General features: G+C 33.7%; 1 protein-coding gene and 1 long non-coding RNA gene across 4 annotated transcripts; one reads left to right on the forward strand and one right to left on the reverse strand.

Moving 5' to 3' along the window:
- Window positions 1-486: 486 nt before the first annotated feature.
- On the forward strand, window positions 487-12,311 carry LOC18100979 (protein ACTIVITY OF BC1 COMPLEX KINASE 8, chloroplastic). Of its 3 annotated transcripts, XR_002982944.2 has the most exons (22): window positions 487-1,111; window positions 1,871-2,006; window positions 2,238-2,404; window positions 2,555-2,675; window positions 2,810-2,910; window positions 3,015-3,113; window positions 4,429-4,539; window positions 4,645-4,724; window positions 4,881-4,950; window positions 6,129-6,202; window positions 6,303-6,372; window positions 6,487-6,575; window positions 7,463-7,587; window positions 8,084-8,164; window positions 8,249-8,309; window positions 8,423-8,477; window positions 8,600-8,698; window positions 8,835-8,924; window positions 9,517-9,576; window positions 9,676-9,797; window positions 10,009-10,223; window positions 11,836-12,311. XR_002982944.2 is itself a non-coding variant. In XM_006380402.3 (21 exons), exons 1-20 carry the CDS (start codon window positions 620-622, stop codon window positions 9,790-9,792), a joined length of 2,298 nt encoding a protein of 765 aa, XP_006380464.2. In that variant the 5' UTR covers window positions 487-619; the 3' UTR covers window positions 9,793-9,797; window positions 11,836-12,311. The 3 variants fall into 3 exon arrangements, 2 of the variants coding, with proteins under 2 accessions (XP_006380464.2, XP_024461255.1); XM_006380402.3 differs by lacking the exon at window positions 10,009-10,223; XM_024605487.2 differs by lacking the exon at window positions 10,009-10,223 and having other exon boundaries at window positions 11,932-12,311.
- A 4,843-nt stretch (window positions 12,312-17,154) lies between these two features.
- LOC112328140 (uncharacterized) lies at window positions 17,155-17,814 on the reverse strand. The gene is made up of 2 exons (XR_002982777.2): window positions 17,548-17,814; window positions 17,155-17,366 (listed from the first exon to the last, which is right to left on the reverse strand). It is a non-coding gene; the product is annotated as an uncharacterized LOC112328140 (long non-coding RNA).
- Between the last annotated feature and the right edge of the window lie 5,947 nt (window positions 17,815-23,761).

Below are 23,761 nucleotides of genomic sequence, written 5' to 3' on the forward strand. Positions count from 1 at the left end.
TATTTGATTCATAACGTAGCACTACCCTATAAACTAATGTTCTTCTAATCATGTTGTGATTCTTAATTAAAATATTTTAAAATAATGAAAATAAAAATAGTAATTTCAAATTCGCTATTTTAATCATGAAAATATAATATCATATGCATATTTTAGTATAAGCACAACATGATTAAATTTTTAAGCAAGTTGAAGTTGATCTAAATCCAAACATTAGATCAAATTTGAAATTACTTCCATGTATAATCAAATGTTTTCCAAGAGATATACTAATTCGGATTGAAAAAAAAAAAAAAAAACCAACCCTAATAGTTGTTAATTGCTTTTAAGCAATACAACCGGGTTCCATTTGATTTAGGACAATGCTGCTTAATTTTAGGACCCAAATAAATTATTTATAAAGTTGAAGACTGATATGTAGTTTCTCCAACTATGAAGTATCACTATAATTTCTATGATTAAAAACAAAGACAGTCTCTGTGTCTTGTTCTTCTCCTTCTCCAGCTTCCCTCGACTTCACTCTCACACCACAAACTCTCTTAGAACACTCCCCTCCCCCACCCCCTCTCTAAAAAATGAATATTAGGGTTTTGAAATAAGAAAATCAAAATCTCCATTAATGGCTTCTTCTTTACCTCTACCAGAGCTCATCTTTCTCTCTCCAAAAACCAGAACTCCAAAACATCACCACCACCTGCTTTCTCTCTCCAGACACTCTTTCTCTAAACTTAACGTTTCTGGTAAAAAAAATAAATTCAACCTTCCTCTTCGAACTCCAGTAACTCGAGCTGTGAAGGAGGATACTGCTGTGATCGAGGAGAGAGAGCGAGAAATTTTGAAGGAACTGAATGGAAATGGAAACGGAAGAGTGAATGGATCAGTGGAGAGGTATGTAAATGGTGGATTGGTGAGTGTGGAAGAGGGAGAGAGTAGTAGTAATGAGAGTTTGGTGAAGTATGTGAATGGAAATGGTGCTGCAGCCGTGGAGACAGCAGAGATTTTGGTGGAGGAGAAGAAGGAAGGGTCGAAGGAGGAAGGAAGGCAGAAGAGGATAGAGGAAATCGGGAAAGAAGATGCTTGGTTTAAGCGTGCTGGTCAACAACAGATTGAGGTTTTATTTCCTTTTTTGATCATTTAAGAGAAGTTGTGCTTGATCATTTTGTTTCATAGGAAAGAAATGGGTCTTAGAGTTTTGGTGGTTCATAGAAATTATGCGTGCCAGGTTGCTAGCTAGTTTAACTGCTAAAGTCGCATTTTACTGCGCAATCTGGCTTGAAATTTAGCTCATACCTGGGCTGAGAGGGTGAAGGAAAGGGAAGAGCAAGCATCAATCATCTCTCAATTTGTAGGAAAGAAAAAGTATTTACAATCATTGTGTGTTGTACATTGTAATTATGCTTGCCATGGGACTAGTTAGTCATAGTTGTATGCCTGGTTCGTAGTTTATCCTTTGTATCACAGATATAATAGGATACAAGTATGGATGGATTACCAGAGAAGTAGAGATTGATGGTCATTTTAGGAAATGTGCCCCCCCAGTTGGCTGTTTATCAACAGATTGATACTTTTTAGGGCATGTGGTTAGTTGTTATGCTAGGTATGAGACTTTGTGATAGAAGAATTACCCTAACTTTAGTTGAGCAAGATTGCGAGCTTTTTTTGTCTCTGCTTATGTTGTCTTTGCATGTATCTAGTCCTGTATTGTCTTACTAGTGGTCATTGAAAGTTATTTGGATAGCATTTATATTCTCCTATTTATTTCAGGCTTCATTATGATGTCATCACATCCTGTCGAGCACATGTGCTCTTCCTATGAAATATGGGTTCTGAAACACTGCCCTTTTTGTATGACAATACATGGGTCTTACAGGTTTCTGTTGCACCTGGTGGGAGATGGAGTAGATTCAAGACCTATTCAACGATACAAAGGACTTTGGAAATATGGGGATCTGTTTTAACATTTATCTTCAAGGCTTGGTTGAACAACCAGAAATTCTCTTATCGAGGTCAGTGATCTCTAATTGATTGGTTTTGGTTGCTCTTGTTATTTATACTTCATGTTGCATTTATGTGCCTGAAGTTCTCAATAACCCATGATTTTACGCATAGACATGGTTAATTTTTCATGCATAGTCATGGTTAATTTTTCAGGATGACTGGCCTCTAAATTTCACCTGTTAAGCTTTTCCCGCTTTTTAACTTGCTGGCCTGTCTAATTATACAAATGAAATTTGCAGGAGGAATGACGGAGGAGAAAAAAATGGTGAGGAGGAAGGCCCTTGCCAAGTGGTTAAAGGAAAGCATATTAAGATTAGGTCCAACATTCATAAAAATTGGCCAGCAGTTCTCCACAAGAGTGGACATTCTTGCTCAAGAATATGTTGATCAATTGTCTGAACTTCAGGTCTAGATTCTTTCTTATAATATTTAGCAAAAAGGCTTCCCATTGTTTGTATTTTCTTTTAGTTGGTTCAATTTTCTTCTATAGTCTACCTCTTCCTCCTTCGGAGTTCATGATTTGTTTGGGATGGTTTAAATTGATGTATTCTTGCAGGATCAAGTTCCTCCATTTCCATCAGAGACTGCTGTTTCTATAGTTGAGGAAGAGCTTGGAGCTCCAGTGGGTGATATCTTTGATCGGTTTGACTACGAACCCATAGCTGCTGCAAGTCTTGGTAATATTTTCTTCATGTTGGTTGGTTTTTGATGGGGAAACTCTTGCAATTTGCTGATTAACATTCCTCAACCATTTCTGTAACGTTGCAATTTCTTTCTTTTCCTTTTTCTCTCCCTTTGTTTCTTAATGTAGGCCAAGTTCACCGTGCAAGATTGAAAGGACAGGAAGTTGTGATTAAAGTCCAAAGACCCGGTCTCAAGGATCTTTTTGATATTGACCTAAAAAACCTGAGGGTTAGTTTCCATTATACTTAAGAAATTATTTACGTACTTCACTTTTGGTGAGGCCATGAGTCTTGAGATATACGGAGCATGGAAAAGTTGCTGATTTTTTCCAGGTAATAGCTGAATATCTTCAAAAGGTTGACCCAAAGTCAGATGGTGCAAAGAGGGACTGGGTTGCAATATATGATGAATGTGCGAACGTCTTGTACCAGGTAACAATATTGCCTTTATGGGCTCATCTTCTTGGTTGCTTAGAAAGCTACAAGTGGCATTTACTCTTTTACTCTCTCCAATTTCCCAAGTCCTTTTTTCTGTTTGCAATAATTAATGTTTTTCAGTTAAGTTGGTGTAGTAAGTTCACTCATTTGAGGTTTTTGATGAATTTTTCTTACAATGATAAAATTGCAAATGAAATGAGCACTAGGACAGTCATGCTTCATGAAACAACATCCTACCCATCTTAGTCAAGTTGAAATCAGGATGTGGGACATGGATATTGGTTGTGGTTGTAATAAAAGACATGGCTATGATAAAGTTGCAAATTAAATGGGCATTAGGATGCTCATGAAACAAAAATTTTACAATCTTTAGTCTATTAAAGTCAGGATGTTTGACATGGATGAGCAGTAAGACAGCAGAAAGGCCTCATGAAATGAGTGATCAAAGATTCAAATGGATATGTTTGTTTGTTCTAAAAAATCCTTAAAAAGAAAACACAACAGAGCTGTAAAATAACTTAATTTTTATTCATTAATTCTTAGTGTCAAAAGGCTAATACAACTCTTTAAACAAAAAAACTAGAAAACCCTATTAAAACTTAATAGTAAAGCAAAAAATATATATAAAAAATAGAATTCTAGAGCTATCACTAATTTTCTAATAAACCAATTGTCTAAACAAATATAGGTAACGAATTCTAGAAAACCTTAACAATTAAATAAATATTACAATAACAATAATTATGTCCAAAATTATGAAATTTGCGCCCTGCATCAACGACATGGCAGCCTATGATTTAACCACATAAATGAGCTCTAACAGAACATAGAGAACATAATTTGCGTAGTTGCTTTTATGCTAGATGAAGCCAAAAAGGTATTACTGAGTACAACTTTAGTTATGGCAATCTGTAGGAATATTTCAATGGTAGTGCAACATAGGCAGATGCACATGGTTGGTGCAAAATGAAAACAAATACCATGAGGACTTCAAGTTGATTGGTACTTGCACCAAAAAAGTGCTGATGTGTTGGAAATGTATCAAACTTTTGAAGCTAGGATATCACAGAGAATTAACATGTGCAATCACGTAAAAATGACTAGAAATGCCTTTTTAGATTAATTCTTTGTGTTTTAAGGAAATTCAATAAAATTGTAAATTTAAGTTCTAAACTTTAATTGTGATTTAACTTGCAGGTCTTAGTGTCTAAGTGGTCACTGACCTAAATTATTATGTAGCTGCATTCTAGTTCAATTTTCAGATTACCATTTTATAATTGCAATGGCTAATAATATTTGACATTTTCAGGAGATTGATTATACTATGGAAGCCTCTAATGCAGAACTGTTTGCCAGTAATTTCAAAGAGATGGAGTATGTTAAAGTCCCAGCAATATATTGGGAATACACCACACCGCAGGTTCCTATTAGTAATCATGAACTTAATTTTTTTTCTTCTTATAAAAACATTATCTCTAAAGTTACTTGTAACCGCTTGCTCCTTTATTTATTTATCTGAATGTAGGTTCTGACAATGGAATATGTCCCAGGGATCAAAATAAACAAAATTCAAGCATTAGATCAACTGGGTGTTGATCGCAAAAGGTTAAGATAATCTCCTGTTATTGAGCCTGGTGAAATCATGTCACATGCTACCTTCAACTCTTGTGCTTTCAATGCTTGTAATTGTCAAATTTAGTATCGTGAAAAATTACTTTATTGTCAACTGAAATGATTGTCATCTTTTATAATGTCCTGCAGATTGGGCAGATATGCGGTCGAATCTTATTTGGAACAAATTCTATCTCATGGATTCTTCCATGCCGACCCTGTGAGTTTTATTGCCACTTCCGGTTTTTGGTGGTGCTTGAAATGTTTGCTATTTGGGATTCTCAATATGACAAAATTGTTTGAGAAAGTGAACATTTATTTTGAGCTTATTGTACTTTTATATGGAGATACACAGAAAGTAGTTCCGGGGCTTGTTAGGCCTTTATTGGAAGGCTTACTTCATAAATTAAAAAAAAAGATCTAGAAAATTCTGCTGGAGATGCGGAAGGTGCAAGTGTTTTAGATGACTTAAATGAAGGCATGATTGATCTTATGCCTCGACATCTTGAGGTGTGATTTAAATGCACTGATCTGAAATTGCATTTTTCATGAGCAACTTTACATAGCAATCCTATTTATTATTGTTTCGAAATGTCTGTAGGTGATGCTCGATTAATCATCTGAAGAGAGAACCTTTATTTTTCTTTTTAATTTCCTACTGCACAGTGTATTAAAGGTTACCTTACCTGATGCTGATAGGAATTTAGAGTCCTTTAATTATAACACAGTTTCTTCAACTATGCATTTTTTCCTTAAATTCAAAATAAGCGCATCATTATTTTTTACATGTTGTATGAATTTGGATAATTTCTCTAGTTGAATCATGAAATGGACTTGTTTTGGTTTAGTGCATCCTACGTGTAGACCAGATTTTATTTGAAATATGGAGGTCAGAGATAGCTAGAATTAGAAATTGATTTCACAATCTAATCTCAAAGAAAGTGGGACAGGGAGAAGTCATTGAACTTCAGCTGAAGCCTAAAAGAAGAGAGTGGTAAATATCAAAAGTGAACGTAGCCTTTGACATGTGCTTCTTAAATATTTGAAGCTACATTCCTCTGGTTGTGCCAATAAATTTCCAGCCCAATAAATGGAAAAAGAAGTTGTCCTTTTGAACAGTAAAGGAAAGTTTGGATTATATCTGGATTCTGGAATATATGAATTGAATGAATTATTTGTTTTGATATCCTTCCCCTCCATATTGTGTGGTCTGTGCCAATCGAACAGCTTTGGATATGTGTTCATATGCAGGGTACTGTCTTCAAAGTCTTCCTACAATCTTTTTATGATTATTTTTCCTTTTGGAGATGAGGAAGATGTGGTCCTTTCGTATCATGATTCCTTAATGGCATCTAAAGTTCACAAGTATGAGATCAGGTCTTGTTTCTTTCTGTGCAGCATCCAGGAAATATTGCTGTTGATGATGTCAATGGGGGAAGGTTGATCTTTTATGATTTTGGAATGATGGGAAGGTACTGTCTGATCCTCTGCTGGCTATCTGCAATTAGTATGCCAAACAAGTCCATTATCAAGTTTTGTATTATGACTGTCCTTTGTCTTCGTATATTGCAGTATCAGTCCAAACATTCGAGAAGGGTTGCTGGAAGCATTCTATGGAATTTATGAAAAGGATCCGGATAAGGTGATTGTGCTTAAGGGTGGTGGCTCATGGCCATGTCTAGGTGTCCTTATTCTTGTTATACAAACTTAACATGTCACAGTTCACATGGTCTGATGCTTTTCTATGCTAGTGCAGGTCCTTGAGGCAATGATCCAAATGGGTGTTCTTGTGCCTACTGGAGACATGACAGCTGTCAGACGAACTGCACTATTCTTTCTCAATAGGTGCTTTGAAAGAAAGGGATAACTGTTTGGGTTCTCGCTTTGATTGTCATCACCATCTTTATTATTGTTTCAGCATAAGACATTGGCCAGATTTGACTAATCCTCTACTGCTGGTTTGGGTAGAATTTGGAACAATCTCAAAGTCAAAAAATAAATACGAGGGAAGGATAAGGCTGTTACTAATTGTAGACACCTTTGGATGCAAGACAGAATATTCATAGGGATCATTTGAAAGTTGTGCTTGATAGGAAGGAATTATGCTCAAAGCTGTCATACCATCATAATTCCTAATGAAAAATGAAAAATGAAAATGAAAATGAAAATGAATAATAATGATAATTTAGGTTTGAGCCTCAACTGCCCAACAGAAGAAGGGAATTGGGCTGGCAGCTTTGATAGATCAAGGGTTAGTCTCTAGCCAGATTGAACAAGGAAAGAGGATCTTAATTGAAGTATTGATCCTGCCTTTACTGTTATTGAGGTTTAGATGCTCAACAGGTATGAGCAAAATCAGAGATCTGAGTGTAAATGACTGACAATTGTCTCATTTGGAGGAAGATGACATAACCACTCAATCATGCTCTTACTTCAAGGTCTCAAGGTTGAGATTGAATTGAAAGATTGAAAGAGAGGTTCTCAAGATTGAGGCATTTTCTGAAGAAGAAGAGCCAGGAATAGTCATTACTAAAGACCAAGGAGATAAGCTGACATTCATTTTGAATAACATGTATACCGTGATATAGAAAAGCCAGACAATGTACTGACGTTTTGACTTGCACATTGGACCAAAGTGGGAATGTTGAAACTACCTTTGGATCATATAAGTGATGTATATTTCTTTGTTCGACCTCTTATAACCTCAAAATTCTAATTTCAAACTTTGGCAGTTTCGAAGAGCGTCTTGCTGCTCAAAGAAGAGAGGGAGAAATAGAAACAGCACAACTCGGCTTTAAAAAGCCATTGAGCAAGGATGAAAAAATAGAGAAAAAGAAGCAACGTCTGGCTGCAATAGGTAACTCCTGCAGTGTGGTTCTATATATATACGAGGTTTCACACTTTTCTAGATTTAATTTATAGTGCAATTTGTTTCCAAATAGCAAGAGGTGAGACCATTTCACCTTCTTTTGGCATCTGCATAAAAGCAACTATTGTAAGATATGCATACCATATGTGAGTGTCTATTAGTCACTAACACTCCACCGTTCAAGTTGTCCTTGTTCATTTTATTTTCCAGTTTTTATTTCTCAATCTTAGGATATGGATCCTTGTAGCCCTCCTCAGCAAGTTTTGGATTGAGGTTTAGCTGAGATGAGTTTATTTTGCAATCTGGTATATACTTAAGTTCAAGTCTTGTTATGGCATAGCCTTATCCTACTATTGAACTTAATGGCCCAGCATATTGTGCAAATTATCTAATTATGATAAGATTTTGCAAATTGTATAGCTTTCACAAGATTTTGGTGAATATTTAGATAACTGCATCTCATGCGGTTATGTTCTCTTAACAGGGGAAGATTTATTATCCATTGCAGCAGATCAACCTTTCCGTTTTCCAGCCACTTTCACATTTGTTGTGAGAGCATTTTCAGGTGAAGTACTGTAATTTGGAGGAGTCATTGTTATGAAATGCTATGCTCAACATTAACCTTAGACAAGGAAATTATTCTCTGCAGTATTGGATGGCATTGGGAAAGGCCTTGACCCTCGGTTTGATATTACGGAGATTGCAAAACCGTGAGTGTATTTTGCTGCTGTTAGAGTTTTCTAAACATTCTCAGGAAATTTCTGAAATTAGGTTGGCTGTGTAAATTATATGTCTAACTTGTCCTGCATGCGATATATTTCAGCTATGCACTTGAGCTGCTAAAGTTTCGCGAAGCTGGAGTTGAAGTTCTCTTGAAGGTAGAGATTTTATTTATTTAGTTCTCTTGAAGATAAAATAGGACCATCTTAATCTGCTCTAACCTTGATGTTGGACATAATAGTAAGTCTCATTTTCATAACCAATCCTGTAAATGTTTCAGGACTTCAGAAAAAGGTGGGACAGGCAGTCTCGTGCAATCTACAACTTATTTAGACAGGCTGATAGAGTTCAAAAGCTTGCTGATACTATCCAACGATTGGTAGGATTCAGGAATCCTTGGTGTCTTTTAATTTGAGTGTTCTAAATAATTCTAGTGCTTTATAGTAGGCCTGTGGATCCATGTCTTCGACATCATGTCTTCAACATGTTACTTAGCAATCAACACTGCATTGCAGGAGCAAGGTGATTTGAAGCTCCGAGTTCGAACCCTGGAGGCTGAGAGGGCATTCCAGCGTGTTGCAGCTGTCCAGAAGATAGTAGGGAGTGTGAGTTTATCTATCTTAGGACTTCATAAAGTCAATCTTGTCATATTCTGGTTTATCTTTCTTGCAGGTCCCATGGAGTGCAATGCTATATTTTCCTCTTGATCACGGAGTATACTAGTCATTTTTTGACATATTCGGACTAAACTTCTGTTGAAATTTGCAAGTGCACTTCAGGACATGACACATTTTTCCAGTCATGTCAAACTTTTTATAAATAGGGATAGAAGAATTTAACAAGATTCACCTTGGTTACTTTTTTTTGTGAAGAAGCTTAAACAAGATTATCATCGTTTACATTTTCTCCATCATTGCTGCTTCTGCATGCAGGAAACTTAATTGTTGAATGTATAGTAAAAAATCTAAATTTATGATCGTGTGCATTTATGGCATGTTAGCATGTCTAGTATTCTAGGAGTTGTCAGGCTTGCCACCTCATGTTTTAGTTGAAACATGAGGAGCATACTTGTATGCGTAATATGTATTATTTGGTTATTTTCCCCTATATTTCAGAAATAGAAATATTTTACTTAATGTGTTTTGGTGCGGATCTGGATGTGTAATCTTTGTAACATCCTCTTTGACCAATCAACAGGCTGTAGCTGTTGGAAGTCTAGTAAACCTTGCAACTATTTTATATCTCAATTCCATTCGAGTAAGCCACCAGCTCTAATTTATGTTTGCTATGCATCATTTTGCATCTTTCTTCTTGATTTTCATCCAATCATTTGTTTGAATGTGTTATCTTTGATAGGTACCAGCCATTGCGGCATCCATCTTTTGTGCATTCTTCAGTTTCCAAGTCCTCTTTGGCCTTATAAAGGTGAAAAAGTTAGATCAACAGGAAAGGTTGATAACAGGAACTGCTTAACTCGAGTAAGTAAATATTCCTGTATTATGCACCTTTCTCTTGGTGTTTTCTACTTCTTTGATACAGAATTGTATAATGTGTGAGACTAGATCAGATGACACAGAGTAGGAGTTGCACAAGTATGAAGTATGGATTGCTGATTTATTTTTACAATTAGGACCTTAGCTTCATCGATCAGTTACTCCCTTAATCCATCCCTCTCTCATCTTTTTCTAGTGAAACAGCCTGAACAGACCATTGATGGTACATGACCCAAGTGTTTTAACAAGTGAGATCAGCAACTTTGCGTATACTGTTCTGTAATAAAGAATCAAATGCCTTGTGGAATTACCATAAAACAGTGATAGTCAAGTGACTTGTGAGGGATTATCTACAATGAGCAGTGTGCTTCTTAATGATATTCCCCACAAACATTCAGAGCTGCAAGAGAGGTGAGTGCAGGACAGAAAGATTGTCTATTCAGCTAAGAGACTGCATATAGATTACACCAAATACTGTCTGTAGCTCTCCAGCTATATAAATATATTCACAGGTATTCTTGGTTATCTTATATCAACCTCAAATTAGGTGGCGGAACATGAGAGTAAAATTCCTATGATGATGAAAATCGCCAAATAAAAGCTGACTGGTAAGACCTTAAGAATTAGGTTTGAATGCTGGCTGTGCTTCATGACTCATGTTGCTTGCTTAAACTTGCTCTGAATGATATGTTCTCTAGGAGTGCTAGCTGAGAGAGTGATGTTGTTCACAGAACTCCTGGTGTAGCAGTAGTTAAAAATTATATAATTTTTTTTGAAGAGATCTTAATTCCTTCAAGATAAGTGTTAGAGAATAATATAAATCATATCCTGGGACCTTACCTAACAGTTTAAGCTATTGGTTTGAGATGGTTCTTTGACATGGTATCAGAGCTTTAATGGCCAAGCGGTCACGAGTTCGAATCTCACCATCCCTATTTATTTGATAAAAATTAAGCACAAGGTGATGTGGGCCTGTGCAAGTTTCAAGCCCAAAGGGCTTTCACTTGAGGGGGGGTGTTAGAGAATAATATAAATCATATCCTGAGACCTTACCTAACAGCTTAAGCTATTGGGTTGAGATGGTTCTTTGACAATAAGCATACAATTCAAGCCATCAGAACTAGCTTGTGTTAGAAGCTTTTAGTAGAAAGTACCAAACATTCTGCTGAATTAGCCTATAGTGACACTTATGAGAATCCTAAAGCATCTTATAATTCTCAGCTTGAGTTTTCCAGGTTCAAAACTTTGAAATAGGTTTCTAGAAACATCTATGCTTGCTGCTTCACACACATGCTTCCCTGGGAAGTTCTCCTGTAAACCATCTGTGGTGAACAATCTTCAGCCTCTGGTCTGCTAAGAGGAGATATAGACAAGACTAGATTCTAAACTGAACGAAGCAAAGTACACCCTGGATTTTTTTAAGAAGAGTAGCTTTGAGTTCCTTTGCACTCCTAGATTCTCATCCATAAGTGATTGTAAGGCCCTTTAGATAAGCATTCACCTCCAAGTTAATCTAGTATCATAGGCTTCTAAAGCATCTAAGCGCATAACTGGTCACTTCAGATCAGCTGTATTTTATCTCTTATACTGCTCTCTCTTCAACTATAGAACCACCAGCAACACACTACCCTTTGCATTATAAATAAGTTTATGGATTTTCTTGTGATGATATTTTAGCCGTAGATCTCACAATACCAACGTGATTTTGAAGAAACTGCATGCCTTACCATTTAGAAGCACAATCATCTTTGATAATCTGGCTGCAACACAAAAAAATGTGAATCTTCTAATTTGTATATCAACATGCTTCCATGAAATCAAGTCTGCTTGCATGGCTATCCACCTTTGAGTGAGAAGTTCTGTGGATGTTTCTACTTAGATATGTTTGTTAGAACCAAATGTGATGATACAATGTCGTGGAAAGACAAAGGATCATTATTTTTTCTCCACCACATCACATCAGATTCTACTTACCTTTAGGATACTTCTTTGTGATGCTGATTCATTCAGTGAATCCTTGCAGATTTAGAGTAGAGATTCGGCTCATTTGAAACTCTTGATTGCAAGTTTCCGCATCTCAAAGATGGAGCTTGATGAACATGTTATTTGATGTTCTTAGTTCCTAGTTCATGGATGAGCCAATACCTCCAGTGTGGAGATTTGTGATGAAGACATCAAGGCGGAATACCTGTGCTGTGTTTGTCCGGAAGTTGGCCAAGAATGTGTCTTCTTCATTCTGAATTTTTATCATGCCGCCAACAAAGCCACGTTGCTGTAAGTTTTCGTCCCATTAGAAGCATCCAGTTTAAGCCCTGATGGTGAGGGATTAGGAAGGGATTTGCGTCTTAGCTATACCTACAATCAATGTCTGCGAGTAGGTAAGCATTCTGTCATAATACCACGAGTTGGCTTGTCCATAAACCGTGTATAATACTATAATATAATGTAATAATTTTTGTTAAGTATGAGTTATATAATGAGTTCTGTTTGCGATCCAAATTTCATGTCCTTTTGAAGACTTTTCTTCTGAATCTATATATGTGCATCTTGGCTGCATACTTATCCAGCAACTTCTAACTTTCATATTTACTTGTTAATCCAATTGTTTCAGCTCTTAAATCAATTATTAAACACTCTTAAACATACATTCAATGACCTCTTAATCTGGATACTTGTCAGTGGGGGCTAGATTTCAACCCATGCAATTGTACACGTGTAAGTCCTTGAAACCTTTCAATCAATGTATTTTTCAGGACAAAAAAACCCTAATAAACGAAAAAATTTATTTATTTATTTATGAAAACAGAGACGTTAGTCAACGTAAAAAGTGTAGAAATCAACTATAAATCTCTGTTCTTTTGAGATCAATCTTGCTTTAGTTCCTCATATTCTATACAATCAAATACAAACTCTTACCTTCGTTCAATGTAAATAAGATTTCGGCCATCCCTTTTTTATTAGAAACCTCTTTTGGTTATGCTCTAGAAATGAAGCGCATAATATTATAACAAGTATAACTAGTAACTAGATAGGTGTTCCATGTTTTGTCGGAGAGAAGTTGATTTTTCTGAACTTAAAAAAATAATATTTAAGCACTCTTAATGTGTTTTATAGAAAAATAAAATTAGCGGCTCGAGTTGTAGAAACTATTTGGTTTAATAAGATGATTTAATTTAATTATATGAAAAAAAAAAAAAACAATGATGGTAAATGTACTGAATCCAAACAGAAGAAGTGATGACAACGATATGTAGATAAAACAAAAACACTTGCAAAACAAAATCATAAAGCTCAATTGAAAGATAACCAAATGTTACAAAATCAAGTTTTTGGTTTTTTAAAAAATAACAAAAATATTCTTGAGCCAATCTAAGTTAGTATGGCAAGCTCGTGACCCGGATCGTGAGGTTGGACCATCCTCATAGAAAGAAAAATAAAATAAAATAAAGAGCTCAATATTTAATAAGTCCAATGTTCAAGGTTAAAATAAAAAAAGAAAATCAATGTAAAAAAAATAAAAAAAGACCAAAATGAATCCAGGTTAACATTTCATATCCATGACTTAGGTCATGAGACTAAAATCATCACATAAAAAGAAAATTACGAAGCCCAATTCTTAACAATCCAATGTTGAATGATGAAATTCAAAAAAGAAAATCAATTTCAATAAAAGAAAAAAAAAGTTACTAAAAGAATGATAAAAAAATTTGACATAAAAATAAAATGATGTAAAAGCTCCGAGTTAATCCGAGTTAGTATGACAAATCCATAACTTGAGTCGTGAGGTCAGACCATCCTTATAGAAATAAAATAAAAATAAAAATAAATAAGTTATATCTTCAACAAACTCATTTTAAAAGGATAAAATCGAAAAAAAAATAAGTGTAAAAAAGATTAAAAAAACTGATGGCAATCCGGGTTAACATTTCATACTCGTGATGTAGGTCATGAGGTCGAGATCACCACATAAAAAAATTACAAATCCCAATTCTCAACCAATACAATGTTGAAGGATGAAATTGAAAAATAAATCAATTTAAAAAGAGGATCCAAAGCAAAAAAAAAAAATTAAAATAATGAGAATCAAATTTAATAAAAAAACAAAATGCAATAATATGATATAAAATCCTCGAGCCATTTCGAGTTAGCAAGGAAAACTCATGACTTGGGTTGTGAGGCCATGCCATCCTCATAAAAAACAAACAAAAATAAAATAAAATAAAATAAAGAAGCTTAATCTTTAATAAATTCAATGTTGAATGTTAGAATAAAAAAAAATCGGTTTTAAAAAAAGATTAAAAAAAAGACCAATGCCAATTAACATCTCATACTCGTGATCCAAGTCATGAGACTGTGATCACCGCACAAAAAAAAATCACGAAGGCTAATTTTCAACCAATCCAATATTGAAGGATGAAATTAAAAAAAAGAAAGCCAGTTTAAGAAAAGGAACCAAAGCAAAATAATAAAAATAAATAAAATAATAAAAACCAAATTTAACATAAAAGTAAAGAGAAATAAAATGATGAGGTATGAAATTGAAAAACAAATCCAATCAAGAAAAGAATATAAAAAAATAGTAATAAAAAAAATAAAGATTAAATTTGATATAAAAATCACATAGGACTAAATGGTAAGGGATGTAATTGAAATATAATAAATAAAAAAGGGTTTAAAATAAAAAAATATTGATTAAAAAACTAAGGATTACAATTAAAATTAAAACAAAATAGGAGGATAACTTTTGATTGCAGCAGCTAGGGCAGTGCAAGAGAGGAAAGAGAAAAAAACAACGTGGTTAAACCACTGCAAACCGCATTACACATGCCATCTCATTTGATGGCCCACCACACTTCGGATGGCTCGGCAGTTGGCTATTTTGATAACTTATTTTTTTTTAATAATATTTAACATTTTAAAATAATAAGTTGTTCTCTTAAGTCTACTTGCTAATTACAAAATACCCAAGATGAAATTACAGTATTTTTTGGAAAATGGTCATGAATCTATATCAAATTTTAAGATAGGAGTTGTTATATATATATATATATATATATATATATATATATATATATATATAGCAAAAGCCTAACTCGTTAATTATTGCATTGCCTCACAGTTGTTTTAGATTTGTGCAAATGCTTCGCCCCAGATATGAGGCTTGACAAAGAGTTGAGTGTTCGTTGTCAATCGATGCAACAACAAAAGATAACCCTAAGTTAACCGCAACGGCCACCTTTTGTAGAGTTGATAGTACAATTGTACAAGTGATGATGATCGAGGTCTCGAGAGGACATGTATAACTTGTACTGCCCTAGGTTGAGCTCCGACGACATTGATGATTACTAGAGATTTTAAACGGTGTTTGATAAAGCGTTTACGGTGCGTTGGAAAGTGCTTTTTTAAAAAATATGTTTGAACCGTAAAAGTTTGATGTTTTTTCACATCTCTGCACCAAGTAATTTAGGTTATGTGTTGGTGCATTGGTCTCCTCTAGGTTGGTTTTTTCCATTTTTAATTCAAGTATTTTGTTATTTGCTTCCTAGCTAGGTTTTGACTATAGCTCCAATACTATATTAGGACCCGTCTAATCTCTCTGTATATTCTCTTGCTAGTTAGTAAAGTAAGCCAGGAAAGCTCCTTCTAGCAAGATTCCATGAAACATTTGCTAAAAGACTTATTCAGAAGTACGGATTTCATGTCCAAACTCTCACTTGGGAATGGAGAATAATATATACATGTTTTATGGGGAAAAAAAAAGGATTGTAGCGTGTAAATCATTTAATTTGAACGTTAAAATAGAAGTTTGTTCTAAATAAGAGTTCAGAGAAAAACATTTTGTACATTAACTTTATACACACACACACACACACACACGAAGCATCGATAAAATTAACCAATTAAGCGCATAAGAATATTAGTTAGCTATTTACGTTCCCCAGCCATGGACATGTTTTCTTACTTATGATCATCTGCTTTAATATTATATTCTATATTATGATAATGTACCAAAATCTGGTATGCTTATAAATGATGTTATTTGATTTTTGAATATATTCAAATCAATATTTTTTTCTTCATAGCACAAGAAGTATATGATTAATGGTGAAAATCATGACACCTTTAAAACAATCCATTTTGGTTGGGTTCAAAGATTTTTCGATAATAAAGTCAATGATTTTTATTAAAGAAAAGATTGTAATAAATAAATAAATAAATAAATTCTAAGAACAACAATATTTGTTTTGGTATGATTAATGCTCTAAGAGTTAAGATATGAATGCTTGAAGAGTAGAAAATGTGCACCTTTTACATGAGTGGTTGAAGGAGTATTTATAATTCCTGAACCTTATTGTTTTGATAGAGTGGAGAGACCAAATAGCTATTTTCTTCTGATGACATTAATGAGAAACAAATATCCCTTACATATTATTAATGAAGAACAAATAGATGTTACAGATCATTAATGTGATGAAAATATGGTAGTCCCTTAAGAATACACATCTATAAATGTAGGGAGATGATTATTCCTGACATGAATAATTCATGTTAATAGTCTTAAGCCCAGAAACTTATGGTCATAATATGGATCTTTAACAACCTCTAAACCATTTGAGTTTGGCGTGTAGCTAGGTTTTAGGAAAACAAGTTTAGCAATTTACTAACCCTATGTTGCCTTAGGTTTAGTACATGACTGAACTCCAGTATGTTGAGTCTGACAACTTTCCAGACTCAAATTGTCTTAGGCTTAGTACACCCAGCACATGACTGAACCCAAGGATATTGGATCTAGTAAGTTGCCAGACTCGTTGTTTTTGGCATAATAAAGGTTGAACCCAAGTATATTGAGTCTGACAACTTGTCAGATCCTCGTTAACTTGAGTTCAATGCATGACTGAACTAAGTATATTGGGTATGATAATTTTTTAGACTCACATTTGCTTGGGTTATCACCCTGTTATGGATTTAAGTTTTTTTGCATAACATCAAAATATTGAGTAAAATATAATGCCTCATCAATTATGAACTCCCAAAGAAAAAATAAAATATTTAGAAAGCCTAAATAGCATCCCTTGCTCATAAAGAAGAAGAAGAAGGAGAACTCGAAAATTAATCTCAATTTTGAAATTATAAATTCATTTTTTTTATATTACAAAAGGAGATTCGAAGTTAGAGGTTTTAAAGAAAAGGATTTCTCTAATACCTAGTTGAACCAAATAGGAAAATGGTTCTGCATAGGGCATTAACCGCTCGAGAGATTTGCTAACGAATAAACAGAAAGGATAGAATGAAAGACATTTGCTAATGAAAAGACTCAAATATTTTATGTTCGACCATACTCTTGCTAGCTTAACACCAAGGCTTCATTATTGATTGAATTAACAGAAAATTCACAAATTACAATATTACACGAAAGAGAATAACTATGATCTAAGGATTAGATTGAGTGTATATGTAGTCCTCATTCTCGTAAAGAGTCTCTTCTGACTCTTCATCTCCTAATTTCTTGCACTTTCCCCTCTCCTTGCCTCTACACTCATGATCTGCTCTTCCCTGTATCATCATTTCAAATTAATTAAAGGAAACCACACAAATCTGAGAATTAAGCTTTTGCTGATTCAAATAAGACCTCGTATGAATAATGGATTCAATAGGGAAGTATAAAACAAAGAAAAAAAAACATTAAGGGCTAGGTTTGGCAGAAGAAAATAATAATGAAATGTCAAGCACTGACCATATGAGCAGAATCTCCATTGCCCACCAGCAGTTGATTGGTATCATCTTTCCCGTGAACAAAAAACACCAAATGGAGGAAGAAAAGCACAGAAACACAGACAGAGAGAGTTGTAAACTTGACCATATTCTTGAACTCGGTGTACTAACTGAGATATGTAAGTGCTAGCTATATCAAAGTTCAAGCAATATTATATAGGGACTACGTACATGAAGAAGAAAACCTTGAAAAAGAAAAAGAAAAGAAAAAGACAGCACCGACCGAGAGATCATGAATGAAGCCTGTATAATACTAACCAAGTAGGACTCATCTCATCGAGGCTGTAAGTTTTCATATTCTTTTGACCTGTCTCCTGATTCCCCAGCATAAGCTCGACCTTCAAGACCCGTGGGCTGGCTATTTTGGTGCCTTCTCACTAAAATATAAATCTTGAGAGCAGGGGAGTTGTTGCTTGCTGGCCTGTTTGGTCTCCAAGATTCTTCAGTTATAAATGTATAATAATTAGATCCTTACAGCTCTATACACCAATGTCAACTTTCTTTGTACGTACACACATATACACACACACGGGGTTCATAAGACCGTACACCATTGTCAACTTAATTAGTTTTCTTTCCACTCGCTGATTGTTGCAATGAGAATTTGATCGACCATGAGAAATTAACTGTTTTGGGTCCAAATTGTTTTATATAGGTTATAGGTTGCTTGGCGAGAAATTTTATAAGGTGGCTTCTTGTTCGGTCTTCTAAGCTGAAGAAAAAGAAAAATAGCGACCAAACGATGCATCGGTAGTTTTCTTCATTAAAATCCGAGTGACAAGTTGTCTATTCTAAATCCTAAAAATTAAGATTTTTAATTATGTTTTTGAGAATTTTCAATCTAGTCCCTATACTTGGAAACTTCTCAATTCTTGCAATCACATCCTTGAAAATATTAATTGGAAACCCTTAATTTGCATGCCTTTTACAAATTAGTCTCGAGTTTTCAGATTATGCAATTTGACCCTTATTAATCATCAAACTTTCAACTTGTCTTAAACTAACCCCTGGTTTGACCAATTTTAGTACCTGAATGCACGTGCCTTCTGTATCTTAGTCCTTGACTTTGAATTTTTTCAATTAAGCCCTTAATCAACATTCAAACTATAAATTTCTTTCAATTAAACTCCTGATTGCACAAAATTTGGCTCTTTATAGTCTCAATTTAGTCCTTGATCTTCTAATTATTACAAATTGATCTGAATTAGGTCTCTAAACTTAATCTTTATTCAATTAACTCTCTGATTGAGGCAACCCATTAGAAATTTAATTAATCCCTTAAACTTAATTAATTCTTTTAATTTTAACCAAATTGACTTTTAAACTTAATTTTTGCTTCAATTAAATCCTTAATTAAATCAATTAAAACCATTAAAAGTTTAACTAATCCTTTAAACTTAATTAATTCTTTCAATTTTGGTCAAGTTGAAATTCAACCTTAATTTTCTTTAAATTAAGTCTTTAAATAAGTTAAATAAACCTATTAAAAGTTTAATTAAGCTCTTAAACTTATTTAATTTCAAATTTTGATCAAATTGACTTTCAAACTTAATTTTACTTCAATTAAGTTCTTAATTAAGTTAATTAAATCCATTAGAAATTTAATTAAGCTCTTGAATTTAATTAAATCTTATAATTTTGGTCAAAACAAGTTTTAAACTTAATTTTCTTTTCATTAAATCTTTCTCCAGTCTATCTTGTCAATAATATTTTAATTTGACAATTCTTCTATCATTTTGGCTTGTTACATCTTAAGAGCTCATCTACTTGTGTCCCGAAAATATTTTTGAATTTTTAATTTTTAATTTTTTTTGTTATTTTTGAATAAAAAGGAATACAAAATTTTAGGGGATACAAAATTTAATTAAGATTTTTAATTTTTAATATATTTTTGCTTATATATATATAAGCATTTTAGGGGATACAAAATTTGATTATAACTGTTGTTCCTTTCTTTACAATACTTATAATATATAGTCTTTTAAGGGACTTTAGAAAATAATCTTTGCATGTTGCCCCTCATCGCAAAAATCTTTGCATTGGTTGATTATATTGCCTTTTTCTTTGTGGTACTTACAGAAATCCCTGCTTGTCAACCCATCTTCATAACTATCCTTTTTGTATCTAGCTTCTACCAACATTTTATAAATCTTATCCAGATACACCTTTAAGCTCCTTAGGCCTTTAGTCTCTAACATGTTTATGGATATATTTCCTGTAGCATGATTAGGTAGTGGATTTGTATTCATATTTGGAGCCTGTAACATGTTTTTGTTATTCATATCTATTTTTTTCTTTAAATAATCACTAGTTTCTTCTTAAAGTGTTGTGTGATTTGTATTGTTTTTCCATGGAAAACAAGGGAGTGTGTACCTCTACTTCCAAAGTGTAGGGTATGTGGAAGTCCTAGCTAGGATCTTTGTTATTCAACGTGCTCATAGAGAAAAACACACATGAAGATGCCTGAACTTAGTGTAAATAGATTTTCTTGTCAAATAGTATTTTTAGTCGACAGTTTCATTCATTCTCATATTCTGTCTCGTTAGTTATTATTTTATAAAATAATGAATATATAAAAATCTATCATCTAAAAACAATCTTAAGAGAGCTTTGACTGCAGTTTTTTGCTTTCCAATCATGGAAAACCCAAATTTCACCTATTTCCAGTAGTTTTCAAAGCAAAGAATCTTAACTAAAATCGACCAAAAGCATATTAAAACATTCGATCATATGCTATAAAAGCATACCTTCACCAAATAAGCATCGAGTTTGATTCTTGTTTTTGCTATTCCATTCATAATAATAATAAAAAAAATAGAAAGAAAATTATGGCAAAAACACTTATAATTCAATATCGATTTGTTTAAATTCAACATGTTTGTAATATATGATTAGTTGGATCATATTTTCCAACCACTCTTGACTAAATCATTTTATTATAGCATAAGGGTTCTTCTATGTCTGCCTCGATTGTCAACTCCAACTAATTAAAGTCCATATTCTACCAGACCAGCTAAGAGACTAATTACAAGGGTAATTATTAATAATGATGATCATTTTAAACTACTAATTTATACTCTCTAGGCCTTATTGAAGTTAAAACATATATTGATGATCCTAATAATTCTAGAATCAAACATCAGTCAAGTAATGAAAGCAAGATTGCAACTTTAAGATCAAAAAGGAAACTTGGAACCCTAGATTCTCCCTCCAAACATGATGTTTTCAACACCAGAGGATCTTCTGGGAGCTTACAAAATGACCAAACTAGTCTATAACTATTACCTAAACAAACTTTAGATGTGCTGAAACTTGAGGGAAAAAGCTAGTGATGTTGTGTTGATTATTGATCATCTACTTTAACGTGTATTGATGGTACCTTCTTGTCTTTCCATGGTCTTTGTAATGCCTCTATGTTGTTTCTCTGTAATCTCCATGATGCCTCATGTTTCTTCTTGGTTATTAATTAGAGGATAGTTAGCACACATAGTTATCTTTTTATTTAAAAGATCATCAGTCATGTAATTGCTTCTATGAGTCCCTTCCTAAAATCTAACACATTTAGTTATTAATTATTGGTAGTTGCAAATTATTTTAAATTTTTGTATTTTTAGTGTTTAAATATAGAATAATATAATATATATATTTTTATTTTAAATAGATAAGTTTTCTAATAATAAATTATATCTTGAGTTTTGACCCTTCCTATTATATAATTCCAGCTCCGCTCCTAGTTGCAATGATTTTACGTAAAATTTCTCCATTCATTTAAAGTAACAAATGAATATATTTTTTTTAAGTTTGAACCAAAAAGTTAAATATAAAGAAATTTATTCCTTAAATGCATTAGATTAAAATAAAAACATCAACCCTAAATAAGATCACGTACTAAGAAAATATTTATTCTCAACCCATAAATAGTTTGAAGATATTTCCAATAAAAAGAAGTATATACTCCACGAACAAGCATCACAGTGGATGCTAAAAGGATTAGTGCAACGGTTTCATCTCCGCATGCCTAAACTATCAGTTTTGGCATCAACTCATTTAACAGGCATTATACGAGGCGGGAATTTAGATAAGAGAAACCTTAATTTAATCAAAGCGTCTGAATTTATTTAAATAAATAAAAAGAAAAGGCAAAAACTGCAAAAATCATACTTTCCTTTTTAGAAAGAATTCATATTGTCCATAGACATAGATAAATCCATTTGTTGTGGCTCAATTTATAACCCCTTTCTTCCCCATTTTTCTTTACTCTTAGGTTTTCTATGAAAGGTTTTTAGGTTATCATTTGATTGTTGTATAAGGTCGTTAGTTCTTTCCCTAGGTAGAAGAGCACACAGGGTTGCATGTGCAGCCACACAAGGCTATTGTTAACGCAGGGGAATTTTTAGGAAACAAAATTTCTTAATTTTATTTTCCGAGTTTATTTAGAATTTTTATTATTTTTTTTAAATTTTGGGTTTTCTAATTTGTTTATGATGATTTATGAACTTATTTTAAGAGTTGTAAACCTTTTAAAAAGGCAAACAATAATAAAGCTTTCTCTTTGACAATGAAACTACAAATTAAGGTTCTTGTGTTCTACCCTATTTTGGTCATTAATCTATTTTATCTTGTTATTGTCCTATTATTTGTGCTTCTGAGTGTATCAGTCGGTATAAGAACCTAACAATCCTGTTTTATTGCTTGTTATGTGTTGCAATTACAGATTACTTTTGCTTTGTTGCGTGTTGCAGAAAAACTATGATATGAAAAGGTCGCAAAGTAGGATGTGTTTAGATAGGAGGGGATGAAGAGATTCTTCTTAGGAGAGAAACGTTCAGGAGCTCATGATAGAGGACATGCAAAGACATATTGCAGAGCTTACTCGATGGTTGGTAGAAAAACCCTAACGAGAGGAAGAAGAGACTGCCCAAAGGTCTCCAACCACTACTTAAACCCATTCCTAAGGCAGATGCAAAGAAGGAAGTCTCTTAATAGGGAAGAACATTGTGAAGATTTTGTTTTTGAATTCAACTTCCTAATTTTACAGGAACTTTACAAGTAGATGAGTTCATCAGTTAAATGAATGATTTTTTTAGTAGAATGATGTTCTAGAGCATATGAGGGTGAAACTAATTGCGATTAGATTGAATACCTGGGCTACTACCTGGTGGGAATCATTAAAGATATCACAGGAGAGGCAAGGGAAGCTAGGAATCAGTAATTGGGATATGATGAAGGAGCACTTCGTTCCTTTTAGCTATGCGTAAACCTTATACCAATGACTCCACACATTGAGATAAAGAGGTAAATTTATCAATGATTATATTGATGTATTTTATCAATTAATGGTCAGGAATGACTTGGCACAAAATAACAGACGGTGGCTAGAGATATAAGGGGTTTACAAAGATCCATCTAGGACATGTTGTGCTTGCAGTATTTGTGGACAATTTTGGAGACATATCAAAAGGGTTTAACAATTAAGAAACATGTTGCTATAGTAATTACTAAAAGTTTTCGAACAGATCAATACAATAGAGGAGGACCCAACAATAATAAAACTCCAACCACCTCTCAAGTTATACCTACTCAACAAACTCAGAAGACAACACGTTAGAGTACAAGTTAGGGTCCTGATTTAACTTTTTGAATTAGTTGTTACAAATATGGTGAATTGGGGGATCGAGCTAATAAGTACAGTAAAACAAGAAAGTCACCCGGGTAAGAATTTTTTTTTTGGATTCGAGGAAACTCCACCCCCCGGAAAACGCACTTTGTGGGCCTAGGTGAGTGAGTAAAACCCCCGCTGTTCCAGGCTCTTACAAGAGGTGCACGCCTTGACTCGAATTCAAGACCTGCTGTGCAGATCTCAAGCCCTTTTCCATCACGTTTCGCCCCTTGGGGACACCTGGGTAAGAATATGTTTATTGATAAAGGAGTCTGTGGATGATGTGGTTAATCTTGTTTATAATGACTTAGATAACAATATAGAGATTCTATGTGGAGATGGTGGTGTTAACATAGTAATCTAAAAGAGTTAGTTGACTCTCAAGGGTAATTCAAAAGAAGATTAACGATGTACTAACATCTTCCACTCAACATGGATTATAGAAGATAAAGTTTGCAACTTAAATAATAGACAATGGTGGCTGAAAGAATGTGGTGTCTACAAAGGCAATATGGAA

Source organism: Populus trichocarpa, chromosome 7 (assembly GCF_000002775.5).
Source record: "Populus trichocarpa isolate Nisqually-1 chromosome 7, P.trichocarpa_v4.1, whole genome shotgun sequence".
In the NCBI taxonomy this organism is placed as follows: domain Eukaryota; kingdom Viridiplantae; phylum Streptophyta; class Magnoliopsida; order Malpighiales; family Salicaceae; genus Populus; species Populus trichocarpa.